Here is a 20,063-nt window from a genome sequence, read left to right as displayed (position 1 = left end):
TCGCTGCGCGGAGATGGGGTGAGAAAAAGGAAAGGGACCCCTTCCGAGGAGCCCCCGCCTGACACCCGCCTGAGGCTGCCACTGTCACCCCGAGCAGGAGCACTGGGGTGCCCCGGCCTGCTGCCCGGAACTTCCCGGGGTCCCCTGGCCTGTTTTCTCACCTCGTCTCCGTCCGTCCGTCCGTCCCAGCCTCGGCCCCTGCCCTGGCTCCAATCCCACACTCAACCAGGTCCTGCCCAGCCCCAATCTCAGCCCAGGACCTCTCCAGCCCGGCCTGGCCCCAGCCCTAACTGCAGCCCCAGCCGCTGCCCCACCCCTGGCCCCTGCCTCTGCCCGGCCCTCCGTGGACCTTGGGGCCCTGGGGCCAGACCCTTCGGCCAACAGCCATGACCTCTGTGCCTGGGCCCAGACCCTTCGGCCAACAGCAGCCTGGTCCCCAGCAGCGCCCAGGCCATGGGGAGACCCCGGGCCCCCCGCCTCCTGCTCCAGGCTTTACTCTCCCAGGGGCCGCCTCCCCCAGGCCAGTCTCCCCATCTCCTTCCCCACCACCTCTCTGCCGCCGCCACCCTCCCCACCCCCGGCCCAGCACCCTGCCCAGGAGCTCAGGCCTGCCACCCAGCCCGTCTATAAATAACTGTTCAGGCCCCACCGAGCACAGCCCCACAGGGCCCGGCCTCAGCCGCCAGGGCACGCTCTGAGGACCCAGTGGCCCCCCGCTGGTTCCCAGGCCGGAGCTCCAGGGAGGAAACACCAACTTCCCACTGATAGCAGGCCGGGAGGGCAGCCTGGGGGCGGGCGCCGAGGGCCACGGGCTGGGCTGGGAAAGGGGTCCCGGTACTCACAGGGGGGACGAGGGGAAACCCTTCCATTTTGCACGCCTGTAACATCCAGCCGAGCTCCGGTCCGGTCCCCTGCCTCGGTGGGGGCCAGTGCGGACCCCCTCGGGATGGGAAGCCCCGTCGGGGGGCTGGACGGACGCCGGGCGCAGGGCTTGGGCCTGCCCCTGAGCTACAGGCGCCCTGCGTGAGCCCCCTCCCTTGACATTGCAGGGCCAGCGCAAGTTCCTGATTTTATCGAAGGGCCTGCCACTGGAAGATAGTCCCCTTGGGGTGACATCACCGCCCCAGCCCGTTTGCATAAATCTCTTGCGCTACAGGAAGTCTCTGGGCGCTGGGGCAGGTGGTGCTGCAGGGGCCGGCCTGGCGGGCTGTGGGGGCCAGGCCCCTGCCCGGAGGAAGCTGGGACTGCGAGGGGCGGCCTGGGGGGCTTGGGGCGGGGGGGAGGGGGAGAGGAAGAGTGGGAGGGAGGAAGGCTAGCTCTACCACGGGACGGCCTTTGCTGCCCTGGGCCTGTGCTGAGGCTCTAACCCCTAACCCCCCGGTCGGCAAACTGCTGCTCTTTGGCCCCTTGAGTGTGGCTCTTCCACAAAATTAGGAGTACCCTAATTCAGTTAATAACAATGTACCTACCTATATAGTTGAAGTTTTAAAAATGTGGCTCTCAAAAGAAATGTCAGTCGTTGTATTGTTGGTATTTGGCTCTGTTGACTAATGAGTTTGCCGAACACTGACCTAACCCCACAAATGCTTCCTTCTCTTGAGACCCCTCCACCCCCAGGTGGCCAACAGTCACTTCCGTGGGGTCAGGGCTAGTAGGGGTGGCCTCTTGGGGCCTCCACTTTCTGGGGCCAGCCTGGCTGGCGAGGGCTGATCCAGCAGAGGCCAGGCCTGGCTCTTCCTCGGCCTGGAGCCCCCATGCCCTGGGTGCCACCCAGCCTGGCGCTGGGCTCTGGGACAGGGTCCTCAGCACAGTGCGCTCTCCACTTCCCCCATCCCAGACCCTTCCCGGCGGCCCTCCCTTCACCAGAGGAGGGCCTGGGCTCTCACACCACCCCTCCCGGCTCCCTGAATATCACCGCTTCTTCCGTATCCCTGGGGGCTCTATTCCCAGCCCAGACTTCTGTTTCCTCGCCCCTTGCCAATGCCTGAATATCGAATCCAGTCCTTCTAGTTTACTAACCTTTCTTGTCTGTCCATCCATCTCTTTCCCCACCCATTTGTTTATCTATCTGTTTGTCCAACCATCTATCCACCCATCAAGTCAGTCATACATTCATTTATCTATCAGTTTACCCAACTGTCCATTCATTCATTTGTCTGTTAGTCCATTTATCCACTCACCTATCTGTTTATCTACTTGTCCATCTAGCCATCTATATGTTCATAGATCAGCCCATTCATGTGTTATTCATCCATCAGTCTTTCTACTGTACATCCAGCTATCAATCTGTCTGCCCATCAGTACATTTATCCACCTACCTACTCATCCATCCATCAACCTATTTATCTCTCCACCCATCCATTCATCTATCTTATCACCCATTCACATACCATCACCCATCCATCCATCCCCCCACCTGCTCATCACTTCATCCATCCACCCATCTATCCATCCACTCATCCTTTTATCTGTGCATTCTGCCAATATTAACTGAGTCCCAGTCTCTATGCCGAGTGCTGGGGAAATAGAAAAGTAATGGGACAAGATCCCTGCCTTCAGAGAGCGCCTGATCTAGTCTGGAGGGCAGAGGGATGAATAAAGACACATTTTGACCCATTGATATCTGGTGAGTCCAATTTCCTCCCATGTGTAGTCTAACCCCTTGCTTTATATCCCCTCCCCACTGAGACTGGCTTGCCTCCTTCCAGTCACTGGAACCCCAGACCCCCAAGTGTTTCTTCACTGGCAGCAAAGACCAGGGGTTCTTGGTTCACCATTAGATCACTTCCATCTCCACCGATGTTTTACATCCACTCACTTGGAATTCTCCAAGTGGCTCCAGGTCACAAATCCCCCGGACACCCTAGGGACCTGACCCAGGCTCCTCCCAAGAGGAGGTGGGAGGCAGGATGCCTGGACATCAGCTCCATCCTGCTCCCAGCTTCCCTGTGGAGAAGGCAGAGCCCCAGCTAACAGGAGGTGTGTGAGGGTGGCTCTGCTCCTTGGGAACCAGATCCTGCTGGATGTCTCCACTCATTCACTCATTCATTCACTCGTTGCTCTCTTGGTTTGGTTTGTTGAATGCTTGTTTATCTACGAACTCATTCATTTAATCACGAACTCCCCACGTGCTGAATACAGACATGAAGGAGGCATTCCCTGGGCTTCCAGGAATAGATGTTTGGGTTCAAACGAATTTCTTGCCAAGAAGAATGAGTCACCACCCAGGCATGAGGCACCTGGCGACCTCTTTAAACTTTTTAAAACTTCAATAAAGTTTAAAAAATGTGGACAGATTGATAGCTGGATGTACAGTAGAAAGACTGATGGATGAATAACACATGAATGGGCTGATCTATGAACATAGAGCCACATTTTTTAAACTTCAACTATATAGGTAGGTACAACTATATAGGGAGGCATCCCCTGGGCTTCCAGGAGCACAGATAACAGACGTGCAAACACATGCATTCTGGGGACGAGGGGGCACCAGAGGGAGGTGAGAGGTACACTGAGGAGCAATGACTTTGGTCAGGACCTCAGGGAGGAAAGCGTTGTCTGCTGAGGAGCCCGCCTGAGCGAAGGCCAGGAGGCGGAGCAGGACAGGGAGCCGGGAGCCGCCCTCCCTGTGGCTGGAAGCCAGACAGGACAGGAAGGCGAAGGGCCTTGAGAGCCGAGCGGAGGAGCGGGGTTGCGTCCAGGGGCTGGTTGCAGGGAGTGTGTGTGCTCTCCTCCGTGCCGCAGGCAGCACTCCAGCTCGGCCATGTGTTTTGGGGCCTAAGTCTCAGGAGACCCCAGGAGAAAGAGACTCCATTGTCCCGAGTCTGGCCAAGCCCAAGAGCCCTGAGTAAGGAAGCCCCCAAAAAAGATCCAGGGCCCAAACCTCTAGAAATGAGTGGAATGACTCTCTGCAGCCTCCCTTTCCATCCACCAAGTCCTCCCCATCCTTCCTCCCATCCTCCCTCCCCCAAAGCCCACCAGAGGCCTCTTCCCAAGCCCTCACACCCCAGGGACCTGCTGTCATGCAAAGCCCCTGGGACAGGAGGACCCAGATACTGAGCAATTCCAAGAGGACAGGAAGGGTCTGACCATCCACAACCCCAGGGCTACCAGCTCCTTTCAGAGGAGGGACGTTCTTTTCTGAGTGGCCAGCACTGTGCTGGCTGCTTCCACCTTGTGACCTCACGTAACCCAAGGGGTCCGTGACTCGCCCAGGTCACCCAGGTTGTGCGGAGAGCTGGGGCCCGAAACCCGACTTCTGGGACTCTAGAGAGGGCTGGGTCCTGGAGGGGAGGGGAGGGGAGGAGAGGGAAAGGGAGGAGAGGGGAGGGGAGGGGAGGGGAGGAAGGCTGAGAAGCACAGAGAGGGCAGAAAGGCAGAGAGGGGGAGAGGCAACAAAAGGATCAGAAGGGAGGAAAAGAGAAACAAGCTCTAGCTGGCTTGGCTCAGTAGGTGGAGTGTCGGCCTGCGAACCAAAGGGTCCCGGGTTCGATTCCAGTCAAGGGCATGTACCTTGGTTGCAGGCTCCTCCCCAGCTTGGGCCCTGGTCAGGGCTCTTGCAGGGGGGTAACCAATTGATGTGTTTCTCTCACATCGATATTTCTCTCTGTCTTTCCCTCTCTCTAAAAATAAAAATAAATATCAGTGGGAAAATATCCTCAGGTGAGGATTAAAAAAAAAAAAAAGAAGAAAGAAAGAAAAGAAAAGAAAGAGAAAAAAAAATAGAAGAACGTATCAAAGGAGGGCAGTGAAACAGCAAGAGCCTAAAGCAAGGAGAGAAGAGGGTGCCGATGGCAGGAGAGGGGGAAGAGGACTGGGGGACATGGGGTGGGGAGCCGGTGGTGACCTGGCCTCCTTCTGCAGTGAGGAAATGGGGACCAGGGAGGGTCCCCCACTGGCTGAAGGTCGCCAGGTGCCTCATGCCTGGGCGGTGACTCGTTCTTCTTGGCAAGAAATTCGTTTGAACCCAAACATCTTGGGGGTTCCAGAGAATGAGAGACAGAATTGTTTTAATTATTTTATTTTTTGAATAGATATAGTTTATGCACATGATACAACATTCAGAATGTACGAAGAGGGAAACAGCTGCCCAGTTCCTCTTCCCCAGGCTCCTGCAAGTTACCTGGTCCTTGTGTGTTTCCAGAGCTAACGGAAGCATACAGAAGCACCCAGGCAGACACGTTCTCTTGTTACATTTACCCAAAAGGGAGCATAAAAACACATTGTACTTCGCTCCCTCCCCCCCAAAAAAATCCATTCCACGCCCGTGCATATAGAGTTGTCTTGTCCTTCGGAGTGACTGTATCGTGTTCCAGTGTTTGGATGGACTGCAACCGTTTTGAATCATGAGAGACCTCATTCATATCAAAGAGCGCACAAAACATCTACAGTTTAAAGAATAATTATACCAGGTAAAGCGAGCACTCATGTAGCCACCATCCAGGTCAACGAGAGATGAAACATGTCCAGCCCTCCAGAAACGTCCACAAAAGTCCCCGTGAGACTCCTCCCTCTCTGAAAGCAGCTCCGTGCTAATGCTTTCAGTATGATTTCCTTCCTTTTCTTTACAGTCTTACCCCTCATGTGAATGTCCCCAACGCAGAGCTAAGCTTTCATCTTAACAGATTTCAGTCTTTATGAAAAGAGAGTCGTAATGCAAGCACCAGGGGAATTCTGCTCCTATTTCCACCATGACTTTGCGCGTAGCTGAGGCCCCTTTTCACGGCCAGTTGCTAACCTTTTCCTTAATCCGTCTCTGATGGATAGACATTCAGGTTTTTTTTTTTCCAGTCTTGTTATTACAAATAGTACAAGAATCGATGAAACGTGTTACTTTACACATATGCCAGTGTATGTTTAGGATAAATTTCCAAAAGTGGAAATACTGGGTGGGTCAAAGGGCGAGGGGTGTGTGTGTGTGTGTGTGTGTGTGCCCCCTGGAATAGTTTTCGGGGAAGAAGACGGAGTTGAATGCTGTTTCCTGGGCTGGATGGACTGGAGCAGCGGTCACCAACCTTTCAGAACTCACAGACCCCCGCGGCCGTGGACCACCAGTCGGCGACAGCTGGACTGGAGCACTGGCTGGGGGAGGGGGGGGTCCTTATGTTTTCACATCTGCTTGTCTATGAAAGGGCATCCTTCGGCCTGGCCAGTGGCTCAGTGGGTTGGGTATCGCCCCATGCACCCAAAGGTTGCATGTTTGATCCCCGAGGGGGGCGTGCAGGAGGCAGCTGACTCTCATGTCCATGTTTCTCTCTCGCTTCCCCTCTCTCTACAAAAAAAGCACTCCTTTCAGTAGCAAAGAACAAAGCATCGTTTTCTGTCTTCGATGAAAACAATGCAGGAAAAGGACCTACTACTTCTATGGAAGTATACGTTTGAAGGGAAGCTAATATTCTTATAAATTCTCCTTTCTCTGTATTTAATTCTCCAAGGTTAATCTTGATAGTTAAGAGATCGACACTGAAAATAAAATCATCTCGACCCACAGGCTGAGAACCGCTGCTGTAGAGCCTAAGACCATCAGAAAACACAGATATTTATTGTACATTACGATTCATTAACAGTAGCAAATTTACAGTTACGAAGTAGCAACGAAAATAATTTTATGGTTGGGGGTCACCACAACGTGAGGAACTGTATTAAAGGGTTGCGGCATAAGGAAGGTTGAGAACCACTGCCTTAAGTCATAATATTGAAAACGACATTATCTTTCTTAACTCAATGGAACTGAGCTGACTTACTTAGATTTTGCAAAGATTTTTACAGGGATTTTTGACTCACCTTTTCTGATATCAAAGGAGATGTATTTTTGAAATATATTTTTATTGATTTCAGAGAGGAAGGGAGAGGGAGAGGAGATAGAAACATCAATGGTGAGAGAGAAGTTGGTTGGCTGCCTCTTGCATACCTCCCACTGAAGACTGAGCCTACAATGAGGGAATGTGCCCTGACCAGGGATCGAGCCATGACCTCCTGGCTCATAGGTTGACCACTAAGCCATACTGGCTGGGATATTTGATGAGAGAGAGAGAGAGAGAGAGAGAGAGAAGCATTGATGTTAGAGAGAAACATCGGTTGGTTGCCTCCCATATGTGTCCTGATGGGAATCGAACCCATCACCTTCTGGTGTACGGGATGATGCTCCAACCAACGGAGCCACTCCGGCCAGGGCAAGATGTGCTTTTTAAATTGATATGTAATTGACATGTAATATTGTATTGGTTTGAGGTAGATGAGAGGGAGGGAGAGGCTGTCACGTTGCCCTTGGTAAAAGCTGTACCCACTTACCCTCCTACCAACAGCACATGACTGCTTTTCGCCACCGCGCTGGACAAGTGGGCGGCCCTGCGGGCTGAGCCCTGCAGAGGGACAGGGTGTCCCGGAGGCCTGGGCAAGGGAGGGCCGGCTGGGCTGCCCTTTGCCCCCACCGGGCTGGGTGGCTGAGGGGGGTAGGCTGGGTGCTATTGCAATCACAAAGTAAGCGGACAACAGGAAACGTGGGTGCTGTGTCCCCGAAGCTGAGTCCACAAAGGGGACACGACCCCTGAGCTTGCAGACGCCACAGCCTCAACCCAGAAGAGCTGTGGCGTCAGGGAACGAAGCCCCCTCCCCTTTCCCAGCACCGGGGTCATGGCGGGGCGGGGGGACAGGGCATGTGAAAGCTCAGGCCTCCACCGCGAGCTGGGAAGGTTGACAAACAAGCTGAACCACGTACAGAAATGGCCGTCTCTTGCAACTTCCTCTCGTGGTTGAGACACTGGGAGAGGCTCCTTGAGCCCCAGCTCGGGTCGCCTGGGCCCCTCAGAGCTCCCGGGCGCTGGGCAGAGCCCCGCTGGCTCTTCGAGGCATTGGGACACCCATCCAATGTTTACTCAGGGCCCTTTTCCCCTCCCCCCCCCCAAAAAAAAAAAAAAAAAAACAGGCGAAGACCCCTGCCTGGGGGCCGGATCTGGAGCAGGGGACGGGGATAAGCATAGTGTCACTGACGTCAGGAAGAGCAGCCAGGGCCCACGCCAGGCAGGGGCAGAACCAGCCACGAGGGCCATGTGGGCTGAGGGGAGAGGAGAGAGGGGAGAGGGGAGAGGTCAGAGGGCAGAGGGCAGAGGGCAGAGGGAGGGCTGCATCAGTGGGGCCTTGGGGAGCGCTGTGCGGAGCTGGGTTTTGACTCCAGCTGGAAGGGATCGCAGTGGGGCCCATTCTCTCTTCTTCAAAGCTGAAGTTGGCGCCATCCTCCTCCTCCCTGGGACGGATGGGGAAGCCAAGGCTCAGAAGTGGCTGGTGACTTGCACAGTGTGGCTCAGGGGCGGGTCTGCCTGAGACCTGGCTTGTACCCATGACCAGGGTGGCCGGGATGGAAAGAGCCTGTGGCCCCTGCAAAGGCGAAGGGAAGGGAGCGGCCTCTGCAGAGGCCCCGCTGTCCACCTGCACCAGCTCTCCTGCCCGCACACAGCCCCGGGCGGGCGTGTTGTCCTCAGTGCCCTTCCCAGTGCGGGGGCCCACCGCTGGCGAGCAGCCGAGGGAGCGGGGCTGCAGTGCCCAGGGCCCAGGGCGGGCTGCCAGGTCCCCATCTCACTTCTCCCAGGGGTGTTTGCGGGCCTAACCACCTTCCTCAGCTCTCACCTGTCCGCAGGCCAAGTGCAAAGCCCTGCGGCCTGGGCCGGAGCCCCAACACCCAGCGTCCGCTGGCCGTCCCACCCTCCCCCACCCCGAGGGGGCCGCCCCACCCCCACCTCCAGCCCCAAGACACTGCTCAACATTCCTAGAACCTCTTTCTCAATCTCCCACGACCTTTGCTCACATGCCACACCATTCGGCTGTCTCTCAAGGGCGCGCCTCCTCCAGGCTGCCCTCCAGACACCCAGTCCCTGTTTGCACCCTTCTCTCCCAGCCCCCGCCCCCCCACCCCCCGAGTCCCCCAGCTGTGCCAACTCCTGTCCCCCTGCCAGTCTCAGCCACCGGAGGCACAGACCTCCAGAGCTGGCCGGCCGCCCCGGGCCCCAAATCACGGCCACCCCACCACACACCCCCGTCTCCTGCTGACCAGGCCGACAGACGGGAGCTCACCTCCCGGCCACATCACTCAGCCTCCGGCACCTCAAACCCACCGCCACCCACAGCGACTTCCTCCTGCTCACCATGGGCAGCACCCCCACGCTGCGGGCTCGCCGAGGACGGGAGCTGCTTCCCCCAGCCCCCCTCGTCCGGGGAGCCCCCCTCTCCGTCCTCTGCCCTCTCCGTCCTCTCCCCTCTCCACCCTCTCCCCTCTCCACCCTCTCCTCTCCAGGTACCCCTGGATCCCGGGCTGGAAGTGTGGTCTCTGGGCAAGTTCCTTCCCCGCCAAAGCTCTTTCTACAGCACATGTGTCAAACACAAGGCCCGCGGGCCAAATCCAGCCCGCCAGACCTTGCAATGTGGCCCGCACCGCGCTGTCATCACTGCACTCCGCTGTCAGTTTATGACATTGTCAGTTTATGACTGTTCAGTAAACCATTCGGCCCGCGATTTAGGCTGGATTTTAGATTTTGGCCCCTTCTCTGATTGAGTTCGACACCCCTATTCTACCCGCGGCCCCGCATTGTCCAAAGGCCTGGGAAAGACGGTCGCCTTTACCTGGACACAGTAGGGGTTTGGTTACGGCCGTGGTCGGCACACCGCGGCTCGAGAGCCACGTGCGGCTCTTTGGCCCCTTGTGTGTGGCTCCTCCACAAACTACCACGGCCTGGGCGAGTCTGTGTTGAACAAGTGGCGTTAGAAGAAGTTTAAGTTTACAAAATCTGGCTCTCCGAAGAAATGTCGGTCGCTGTCCTGTTGACATTTGGCGGTGCTGGCTCCTGAGTTTGCCGACCACCAGGTTAGTGCGCATCCCTCGCATTAACCTCCACAGACGCTGACGGAGCCGGTGGAGACAGAGCTTGGCTGGAACCCTGCCCCCCGCCCCCGTGTGCTGTGTCGCTGAGGGCGGGCCACTTAGGGCCTCAGCGTCCCCGTCTGTGAAACGGGGGAGAGCAGGACGCTCCCCAGGGGCCGTGAGCAGGTCAGATGCCCGAGGGCTGTGGGTGGGTTGGCGGTGCCCAGTGCCCCCGGGGAGGACGGCCTTACTTGGTCTCCGAGGCTCAGGCTCTCTGCAGCCTCCACCCCTCTGAGCTCCCACCCAGGCCGCTGCACAGTCTCCTCTCCTGGAGAAACTGAGGCGGCAGGGGCTGGAGAGCCCTGAGGCAGCAGCCCCCGGACCCCCGCCACATACACACACACACACACACAATCACACACCACACACACACACACCACACACACCATACACACATACACACACACACAATCACACTCGCACACACACACTCACACCACACACACCTCTCACACTGTCTGAGCAACCAGCAACCAGATCTTGGCAGGGGAAAAGCCAGGCTGAACACAGGCCTGGGGTCCGGAGCGGGCCCCTTGTGGAGGGGAGGAGGGACCCTTGGGAAAGAAGGAGGAGAAGTGAGCATGACTGCGCTCCCATCACAGACCCAGCGCCGGGCACAGGCCCCGGACGGGGATCCTCTCCGTGTCACCGCTGAGCAGTGCGGCCCAGAGCGAGTCCGGCCCACAGGGCTCCGGCCACAGAGCCGCCAGGGCCGGACAGACCCGGGCTCCCGTCCCTGCCAAACCTGGTCAGCTCGCTGCCCCCGGGGGGCCTGAGCCCTCGGGGCAGGGGTCTCTGTGTGTGGGGTGGGAGGGCGAGGACCCCGAGGGGCCGGTGACGGAGAGGCTGACCCCCACGTCCCCGCTGTGGGGCCCGCGGCCCGTCGGAGGCCGCCCTCCCGGGATCCCGGGCAGAGCGGGGGCCGCCGGGCGCGGGAGCCGGAGGCGCAGGCCCGCCCGGAAGGAGTTAACTGTGCGAGGGGCCTGAGTGAATCAGAGGCTCCGCAGGCTGCGATGGAAATTCCCTGTGCATGGCGTGTGGTCACCCAGAAAAGGGAAACGGTGCTTTTCGGAGCGGAGGACAGCGGGGGCTGGAGCTCGGAGCAGATGCCGGCCTGGGTGGGGCTGGCGCGGGTGCTGTGGCCAAAGGGGCCGACCTCCGGGTCCGCTCAGACCCTGGGTGGGAAAAGGGGCTGTCAGGGGCCGCCAGGCCGGGCCGGGTGGCGAGAGTGTGTCCGTGGGCCCTGACGGATGAATAGGAGTTCACCAATCTCCGAGGAAGGAAGGAAGGGCACTCAGACCGTGGGAAATGCCGAAGCCAAGCCCCAGGGCTGTGACTCAGAAGGGGAGCCTGCTCCCACCTGCCTCGGTTGGGGAACCCGCTCCTGTCCTTTAGGGTCCATCCCACGAGGGAACCCTCCCACCCCAAGTGTCCACCCCACCTTCTTGGTGTCTCCCAGGATTCTGTAACTCACCTGCCTTCTCCACAGGCCTGGGGGCAGGGCCGTGTGCTAGCTTTAGAGAGAGCCTGCCCTCAGCTCGGTGTTTGTGAAACGACCAGATCAGAGGGAAGGACTGAGAGGCTCGGGGGGTGAGGGGACCCTCAGCCAGCGGCCGTGGCTGAGCGGGGCTCGAGCCCAGGCCTTCGCCTCGCCTGGCCGTGGCAGGAGGAAAGGAACGGGCAGTTGGGTCCTTCCCTGCAGGCCCGGCAGAGGGGCCTGAGCACGGGTGGCCTGTCCGGGGACGGCCATCTGAAAGCCCTGCTGTCCGAGGCCTGCAGCCCGTCACAGCGCTGGCCTCTCTGTCCGCCCCGGAGGGAGCCTGAGGTCCGCGCTGACGCCAGGGGGCGACCGGCCGGAGAGAGAAGGGGGTGGGTGTCCGGGAACCTGGACACATCCCCACCATGTGGCCTCAGGCCTCAGTGTCCTCTTACGGCGGCGATGAAGGGACAGGCTTGTTCAGAAAGAACTGGCTGAGGGTGCCCGCCCCTCTGCACCAGCCTGAGGCCATCTGCCTAGCGTCAGCCGTGCGTCTGCGTGCTGCCCGGTGCCCGCTCTCCTGGGAGCTGTCCCTGCGGCAGCACCGCCCGGCCTGCCCTTTCCTAAGCGGGGTGTGCTGTGGCCTCGGGCCCGGTGTCCGTCTGTCCCGCCCCGTCCTGCACCGTGAGAGGGGCCTGCGGCCCACGCCAGCCCCAAGAGCATCGTGGCCGGGGCCTCCCGCCCCGACGCCGGGCCCCTCCGGTCCCCACGTGCCCCAGGCCCAGGGCGCCCCGGGAAGCCACCCTCGGGCAAGGCCAGGCCGCACAGCGGCGGCCATCGGGGCTGGAGCTTTTCCAAGCACGAAGGGGAACTGAGACTGTGGGAATGGGCCTCGGGCGGGCAGGGTGGGCTGGGCCCCGTGGGAAGGGGCTGCTGCTCTCGGGCGCCCGGACGCATGGCGCCCTGGGGTCCCGGAGAGAGGGCGGCCTGCAGACTGGCCGCCGTGGGGCGGAGGGCCAGCGTGAGGTGCCTCCATGTCTCCCAGAGAGAGCCAGCCAGGCGGGGGGAGGCTGGGGGGCTGTGTGGGGAGGGAAAGAGGAAGCCATGGGGAGAGGGGGGATGGGGCTGCTGGGGATGGAGTGGGAGTGGGGGCTGGGGGCCTGGAGCCGCTGCGGCCGCAGCCGCTCCCTCCTCCCCTTTCGGTTTGTAAATAGCTGCAGGCTCCGTGCAGGCGGGATGGCCCTGCCCTTCTGCGGCCTGTGTCCGGGGAGGCCCGGGTCTGAGCCGACGCACGAACCCTGGGCGCGGGGACCCTGGGAGGCATCGAGGCCGGCCCGGCCTCGGGCCCGGGTGGGCCGGTTCCGATGGGCCCGGCTCTGGGCAGCCCCGAGCTGTGGTCACTGGGGTAACGCAGCTGAGGCAGAACTTGATGACTCGGCCACACGGGGCTTATTTATAACTGGCCCTCCGCGGGCAGGCACAGCTGCCGAGCCGCCAACTCAGCACTTGGGCTGGCCCAGGGCACCGAGGAGGGACCGGGCAGCATGGCGGGGCCCGGGCTGGCCTGGCGGTCCCTCAGCCTGGGCCGCGGGGTCCCAGGGTCCCCACGGCCTCCCGGGCGGGACAGGTCCTTGTGCTCCGCGGTGGGCGGGCCCGGGGCGGCCGGGGGAGCTGCTCTGGGCTGGCGTCTTGGGACCCCCCCGGGCCAAGGGGGTGGCTGGACTCGGTCAGTGGACGGGTCAGTCCCCAGGGGGGCTCAGGCCTCACCCTTCCTGAGAAGGAAACTTCCTCCAGAGGTCAGGCGCTGTCAGCAAACTCCACAGAAGCAAGTCATCTCCCCTCCCCTTCTCGCAATAGCAGCTTCAAAACAAAACAACAAAACACGTTTGGGAAGAGGGCCGGGTGCCGAGCCCCACGGCCTGGCCCTGAGGGTGGAACGCTAGGCCCCCGGCAGATGGGGAAAGAGTGGGTACCCCGCCCCGCTCCGGGGCGCCGCCATCACAGCACATGGCCCTCATCTCCTCGGGGGCCTGACGGGGCTGCCCCCGCCCTCAGGCAGCCACTTGCCTTTCTTCTGAGGAAGCATGCGAGGAAGGCGTCAAACCCTCCCCTGAGGTCGGCGGGAACACAGACAGAGAGAGGTGCCTAATCTTCCTCCCTGTCTGCACCGTCTGGGTCAGTGGTCCTCAAACTTTTTAAAGTGGGGGCCAGATCACGGTCCCTCAGAGAGCTGGAGGGCCGGACTATATGAACTACTAATTCCTACTGTAATACCTCGGCTGCGCTCACTGCCCAAAAAACCTGGCGGGCCGGATCAGACTCCTCTGTGGACCACATGTGGCCCACGGGCCGTAGTTTGAAGACCCCTGGTGGGTCAACTGTGCCATGTTCCCCTCTCTCAGACTGTCCCGTCCTCAACACCCTGCCTCCCAACCTCGGCCCTGGCCTTCCAACCTCCAAGCCTTGTTCCAGCCTGGCCCCCCGTCTGGCATGTCCTTTCCATCCCCCAGTCTATCCGAGCCCCCTCTGCCCAGGCCTATGCTGAGCCCCACGGCCTCGGCCCCAAAGCGGAGGCTCCTGGGATGTAAAAAGGAAGGCAAACTCTTGCCAGCGTGATTCAGTGGTTAGAGCAACAGCCCGCAAACCGAAGGATCTCGGGGTTCAGTGCCGGGCAAGGGCACCTACCTGAGTTGCAGGTTCCCCGCCCTGGTGGGGGCACCTACGGGAGGCAACCGATGGATGTGGCTCTCTCACATCGATGTTTCTCTCGCTCTCTTTCTCTCTCCTCACTCCCCTTGCCCCCTCCCTTTCATTCTTTCTAAAGTCAATTGAGAAAAAAACACCTTCCTGTGAGGATTAACAAAAAAAAAAAATATCAAGGCACAATTGGGGCCGCAGAGGACGAAGGGTTTCAGAGCCCGGGTCCACCATCGCTGCGCGGGGGAGAAGGCCTCGGCCTGGCGTGGGTCAGGGGTGGCCAAGCCGTTCCGGGAACGAAGGGGAGCTGAGACCAAAGCCACGGGCCCCGGCCCTCGGCAGCGCTCACCCCCCGGCCTCTGGCCCCTGGGGCCACCTGCTCGGCCCTGACCTTGAATGACAGCACTGCTGGCCCCTCCCTCTTGGTGGGAGCTGTTGGGGATGAGAGAGACAGAGGCCTGGGGTCTGGGGTCACTCAGGCCCTCTAAGCCTGGCTTGGGGCCTGGGGCCTGGGCCTGGGGCCTGGGGCCTGGGGTGGCGGGCCCACTTGGGCTCCTCGGGGCGGAGTTGGGGGCTACGCTCAGGGTACCCATCCTGGCCTGGGCTGGAGCCGCCCCGGCTGCAGCTGCCCTGTTTCCACATCGGCAGCAGCAAGTCCGGCGCCTGAGAAAACAGGAAGCGCCCAGTCACCACAGGAAGCCTGTGTGCGCAGCCTCCCCACCCCCGGCCCATTGCAACACGCCAACAGCCCCGTTACCACAGGCACCGCACAGCGGGGCAGGGACGCTCCGGCCGGCCCTCGGCCTGCCCGGCAGCCCGACAGACAGACAGACAGACAGACTCCCCCGGCCCTCCCGAGCCCGGGCCACGGGGTGGTGTCCAGCTGGGGCCTGGAGCGGCCGGAGGTTCCCAGGCTCCGGGCCTCATGCCCTCCTCTGGGTTCTCAGCCCGGGCCTCCACCCGGCCTGAGCCGGGCCTGCGCTGGCCGCGGTGAAATCAGAATGTGGGGTCAGGGGTCACAGAGAAGCCGTGGCTCTGCCCTGGCGGTTGGCAGCGGAGAACTCTGGGCCTGGCCTTCGGACCCTGACGGGACCCAATCCCCCAGCCTGCCCGAGGCCGTTGGCCCAGCATCTGCCACCTCCACGACCCCAGGGAGCCGTCTGCTCGCAAGCCCACACCTGCCCGCCACACCCTCTGCCCAGCCCCACGCCTCCCCACTGAGACCGTGCCAGCCCCTGGGTCGTACCCGGCTGGCCTTCGGGAGGCCGGGCCCTCCTCCCCCCGCCCCGGCCGCACAGCTCACCGCTGGTTTCTGGCTCCCCGGCGCAGCCCTCGGGAGGGGACGGGAGTCCAGCGGGGCCCAGACCCAGGTCCCGGGGAGGCCCGCGCGCCTCCAGGCCCGGGACAGCAGGGAAAAGAGAAGAGAGCAGAGCATTTCATGGCTATAATAAATCAAAGGGGGAAGTCAAGCAGGAGAAATAAGAAACTTCCCTACCCAGGGCACGGGGACCTGCCAGGCAGCAGCAGCCCCTGGTGCCCCAGGGCTTCCCTCCTCCCTCCTGCCGCCCTGGCCGGGGCCCAGCTCTGGTGCCCGCTCCCCAGGCCCAGGCACCTGGGCACCCAACAGTCCTCCTGGCCATGCATCCTGGGGCTGGGCAGCTCTTGTCTCTGGGTCTCAGTTTCCCCTGGATGGGCACAGAAATCTGAGAGCCGGGAGCGGGGAGGACCAGGTGCAGAGAGGGCTGCAGAGGGACAAGGCCCCTCGGGAATGAAGGGAGGATGAGGCACCCTGAGAATTCCTAGTGGGAGAGCTGGGCTGGGCTGGGCTGGGCTGGACAAACGTCTAGGAGAGGAGAAGCGGCCCCAAGCCAGAGGCAGGAAGAGCCCCGGCCCGCGGGAGAGAGCAGGCAGGGCTTGACCTCAGTGCTGTCCCTTGCTGACCTCTCTGAGCCGGACCGCGGGGCCCAGGGGCCGGGCGCCCCTGTGTGGGCACTGCGGGCACCGTGGCTCGTCCTCCACTCAGGTAGAGGTGTTTTTGTGTGTGTGTGTGTGTGTGTGTTTTTTTAAGGGGAGGGAAGCTGACCTATTACAAAGAAGGATGCACATCTGTAACCATTTTCAAGATAAAATGAGGAACTTCGGGAACATTTCGGCTAGTGTGGGGGCCACTCGGAGCCACGCCCTCCGATGCCCGGCAGACCCTCCGCCCGCCGCTCCTCGGGCCATCGAAATACTTAGGCGGAGACTCAGGCGGCCTCTACTGGAAGCCCTCCTGAGATGGTGCGCTCCCTCCCTCCCTCCCTCCCTCAGGCTCTCCCTGGGAGCAGACCCTCCTGAGAGCCAGCCCTGGGGCTCCGGCGACTTCGGCTGGACAGCTGCCAGCCGGGGCAGGGATGCAGGACAGAGCGGCAGGCCCTGGATCCCTCCGAGGGAGATCACGCTGCTTCACTCCCACCCCGTCAGGCTGATAAGATAAGAAAGTGGCGGTGACTGTTGGGAGTCCAGATCGCCGAGCCAGACAGATCCAGGGTGTGAACCTGGGCAAGTGATCGCACCTCTCGGGCCTCAGTTTCCCCGTTTGGAAAACGCCTGCCTTGAAAGCGTGCAAAGAGACGAAGGAGGCCATGGGATGGGGTGTTCGTGTGGCCAGCATCACACAACAGAGGCCCCTCCCATCCGCACTCAGGAGCCCCACTTCCGCCTCCTCTCCCCTTCACCTGCCTGAGGGGGGTGAGACCCGAGGCTCCCACTCTTCTCTGCACCCCCAGGGCGGGCTCCGGGCCTCGCTCTGACCGGTCAGGTCTGGGAGCGCGCTGTAGCTGCGGTTCCCAGCGGCACCCCAAGGCGCTCCCTGCCTGGGACGGAGACCTGGGGCCCCAACACCTGCCCTGGCAGGACTCCCACCTCTGCGCACACTGCTCCTGCCTTCACAAGATGCCCCTTTCACCCTCAGACAGCCACGACCGTTTCAACCACTGGTGCCGTTCGCCGGGCACTTTACATACACAACGTCTTGTAATCCCCGAAGCTGCAGGCCTTCTGACCCCCAGCTCACAGACGGGGACACTGAGGCTCCGAGGGGAGGCGTGGCTGGTACCGGATCAGCTGTCCAGAAAGGTGCAGTTCTGAGACGGGGGCTCGGTTCTGGCCGGCGACCCAGTGGAAATCCTATGCAAACCAGGATGCAAAGCAGCGCCTCTTCCTCTGAGCTTTCCGGCGTGTCACTGCTGCCCAGGCCCATGGCTTCTCCCGTTCCCCCACTCTCCCCCCATCACCAGAGCCCCTGCTCCTCCCGGTCCAGGTGGCAGGACAGCAGATAAAATCCCCTCTTTTAATCCCCTCTAAAAAGATGAGCAGACCTCTGTACCAAGTGCTCCCCTGGCCCCCTAGCCTGGCGTGCACCCCGAGCAGTGAGACGTAATCCCTGGAGAGACAGGCCCGAGGGAGCAGCCTCCCCTGGTGGCTAGAACCAGGGCATGGGTGCCAGGCATTCACAGGTTCAAATCTCAGCTCTGGGCCTGAGGCAGCAGCACCCCTGGGAAGTGACTCCATCCTGGAATGGACAGGGAAGGCCTCTCTCTCCAGGCCAGGAGACGTCACAGGAGGGAAATATGTTTTTGTTGTTGTTTGTTTATATGTTTTATTGATTTTTATTATTATTTTAATTTATTTATTTATTTATTTATTTATTTTTACAGAGAAGAAGGGAGAGGGAGAGAGAGTAAGAAACATCAATCAGCTGCCTCCTGCACACCCCCTACTGGGGATGTGCCTCAACCAAGGTACACATCCGTGACCGGAATCGAACCTGGGTCCCTTCAGTCCGCAGGCCGACGCTCTATCCACTGAGCCACACCGGTTAGAGCAGAAATGTGTTTCTAAGGGCTCGGGCCTTCCTGGTGCCTGGTCTCCTTTAAGCCTCATCACAGCTCTGACAAGTAGGGACTCTCATTACTCCCGTTTTATGGAAGAAGCCACGGGCAAAGGAGTCTTTCCAAGGCCAGAAACACACAGCCAGTTCCCTGTGCCTCCAAGTCAGATGCACTTACACTGCCCCCGAGAGGTCCCCCTTTCTTTCTCCCAGAGTGCTCCCCACCACCTCCGCCCGCAGGGTCAGAGGCCCCGAGTGGCGAGCGGAACCAGAACCGGTTGGAATTGGGGGGCTTGGCCCTGCCTCGCCCTGGTGCAGCCCCCAAATGCCTGACTGCCCTTGCTCTTGGCTCGGGCTTGCTGACAGCTGCCTGGGCACACAAGGCGCAAGGCGTGGAGACCAGCTGCAGCAGGGCCGCTCCCAGCCGCTCCCACTGTGTTGGCCACCCTACCCTGTAACCGGTAACCCCGTAACCCTCGTGGTGTCTGCCCTCTCCCCTAAGAGAGCTGTGAGCCCTCCAGGAGGCCTGTGGGCTGGGGCCCGAACACCAAGAAGCTGAACTTGAGCTGCTCGCCTGCTTGGATCCCTCCCAAGGTCCTGGGAGAGAGGCCTCGGGAAGTTTGCATTTGTGATTTTGTCACTTTTTCTTAAAGAGGCCCCCAAATTAAATAGCTCAGTCCCCGGACTGGGGGCAGTGCAGAGAGCAACCCTCCTCCGCCCCGCTCCGTGCTGTCTCTGTGATTTCAGGGGGACCCCCGCCCTCCCACCTATGCAATGGGGGTGATCCCCGGAGGGTCAGGGGGGGCAGCAGGGCAATGAGAGGAGCTCAGGGCCCCCATCTTCCACAAAAGGCCCGAATCCCCAGAGGCCCTTCACCAGCCCCGACTGGTTTCACCTGCAACAGCTTATTCCCTGCGGGGATAAAGGGGGCCCTACCCCCGTTTTCCAGCTGAGATGACAGCTTTGGGACGGAAGGAGATGGGAGGAGGGCCGGCGGACGGGGCTGGGGGGAGCGGCCCGGGTGCGGGGGCGGCTCCGCGTGGGGAGGGGAGGCGTCCCGCACAGTCTCACCGCAGAGCAGACCTCGGCCCTTATCTGCTCCGGCAGCTTCCGCCGCCCACCCCCGGGCAGCCCGCCCCCGCCCCAGGCCGGGAGCGCCCTCCCCCGCCGGCCCCCAGGGAGCGGCCCGGAGCCCAGCGGAGCGGAGAGGCCCGCCCCCCACGAGGGGCCGGAAGTGATAAATAACTCCGGGGGAAGCGGGGCACCTTGGCCATGAGGCCTCCCTGCCCCAGCCTGTCCACCCCAGTCAGAGGGGCTGCCCCGAACAGGCCGCTCCGGCCAAAGCTGAGAGGGAGTCGGGGGGGGGGGGGGGCAGGAGAGGCAGGGGGTCGGTCTCCATGGGGGGGGGGGGACACGAGACCCCCGATCCCTCCTGCACACACACACACACACACACACACACACGTTCACATGCATACATACACACTCGCTCACATACATGCACACACACTCACATGCACACTCACACACACTCACATGCACACACATGCACACACTCACACACTCGCATGCACACACACACACATACTCTCTCTCTCACATACACACACACACACACACACACACACACACTCTCACACACACACACACACTCACACGGCACAGAGCCATGGGCGGGCCTGGCACAGGTGTGGGAGGGAAGAGAGACGCGCAGACAGACAGACACCTTAGAGAAAGTGAAAAGCCAGCCACAAACGGGAGGAGGTGTCTGCCTCGGAAGACCTAAAGGATACGCATCAAAAATACATCAAGAACGTGCCAATCCAGAGGGAAAAAAACACACAAGTGACCCCATAGAGAAACAGTTACAAGACACGAGTGGGCATTTTGTCAGAGAAGGAGGCACATTTGTGCCACCCGCCTCTGAAGGATGCTCAAGCCCATTGGCGCCGAGGGAGATGCAAATGAAGGCCACAATGAGGTGCTATTTTACACCCGCCCTCCGGAGGGCAAAAATAACGGGCCCTCAGCACCCAGTCTTGGAGGAGAGAGAGGTGGGGCCACGGAATCGCCAGGGCTTGCAACTGGTATAACCACTGGCCGGAGCA

At 60.8% G+C, this 20,063-nt stretch overlaps 1 protein-coding gene across 3 annotated transcripts in view; it reads right to left on the bottom strand.

Moving 5' to 3' along the window:
* The window catches only part of SPI1 (Spi-1 proto-oncogene), a 31,028-nt gene extending 15,285 nt beyond the window's left edge, over nt 1–15,743 (bottom strand). Inside the window, exons 1-2 of one of the 3 annotated variants that reach the window (XM_084895046.1) lie at nt 15,697–15,743; nt 15,388–15,526 (exon numbers count right to left, since the gene is read on the bottom strand). In XM_084895046.1, the coding sequence (XP_084751172.1) occupies nt 15,388–15,526; nt 15,697–15,728 (171 nt within the window). In that variant the 5' untranslated portion in view covers nt 15,729–15,743. Of the gene's footprint in view, nt 1–842; nt 1,115–15,387; nt 15,527–15,696 lie in introns of those variants that run through there. The other 2 variants (XM_084895048.1, XM_084895047.1) reach the window with 2 other exon arrangements.
* Nucleotides 15,744–20,063: the final 4,320 nt, after the last annotated feature.

The sequence above is a fragment of the Pipistrellus hanaki genome (genome assembly GCF_964339955.1).
Source record: "Pipistrellus hanaki genome assembly, chromosome: 9".
NCBI classification, from domain to species: domain Eukaryota; kingdom Metazoa; phylum Chordata; class Mammalia; order Chiroptera; family Vespertilionidae; genus Pipistrellus; species Pipistrellus hanaki.
The sequence above is the reverse complement of the archived record's forward strand: the minus strand, read 5'-3'. Positions and strand labels throughout refer to the sequence as shown.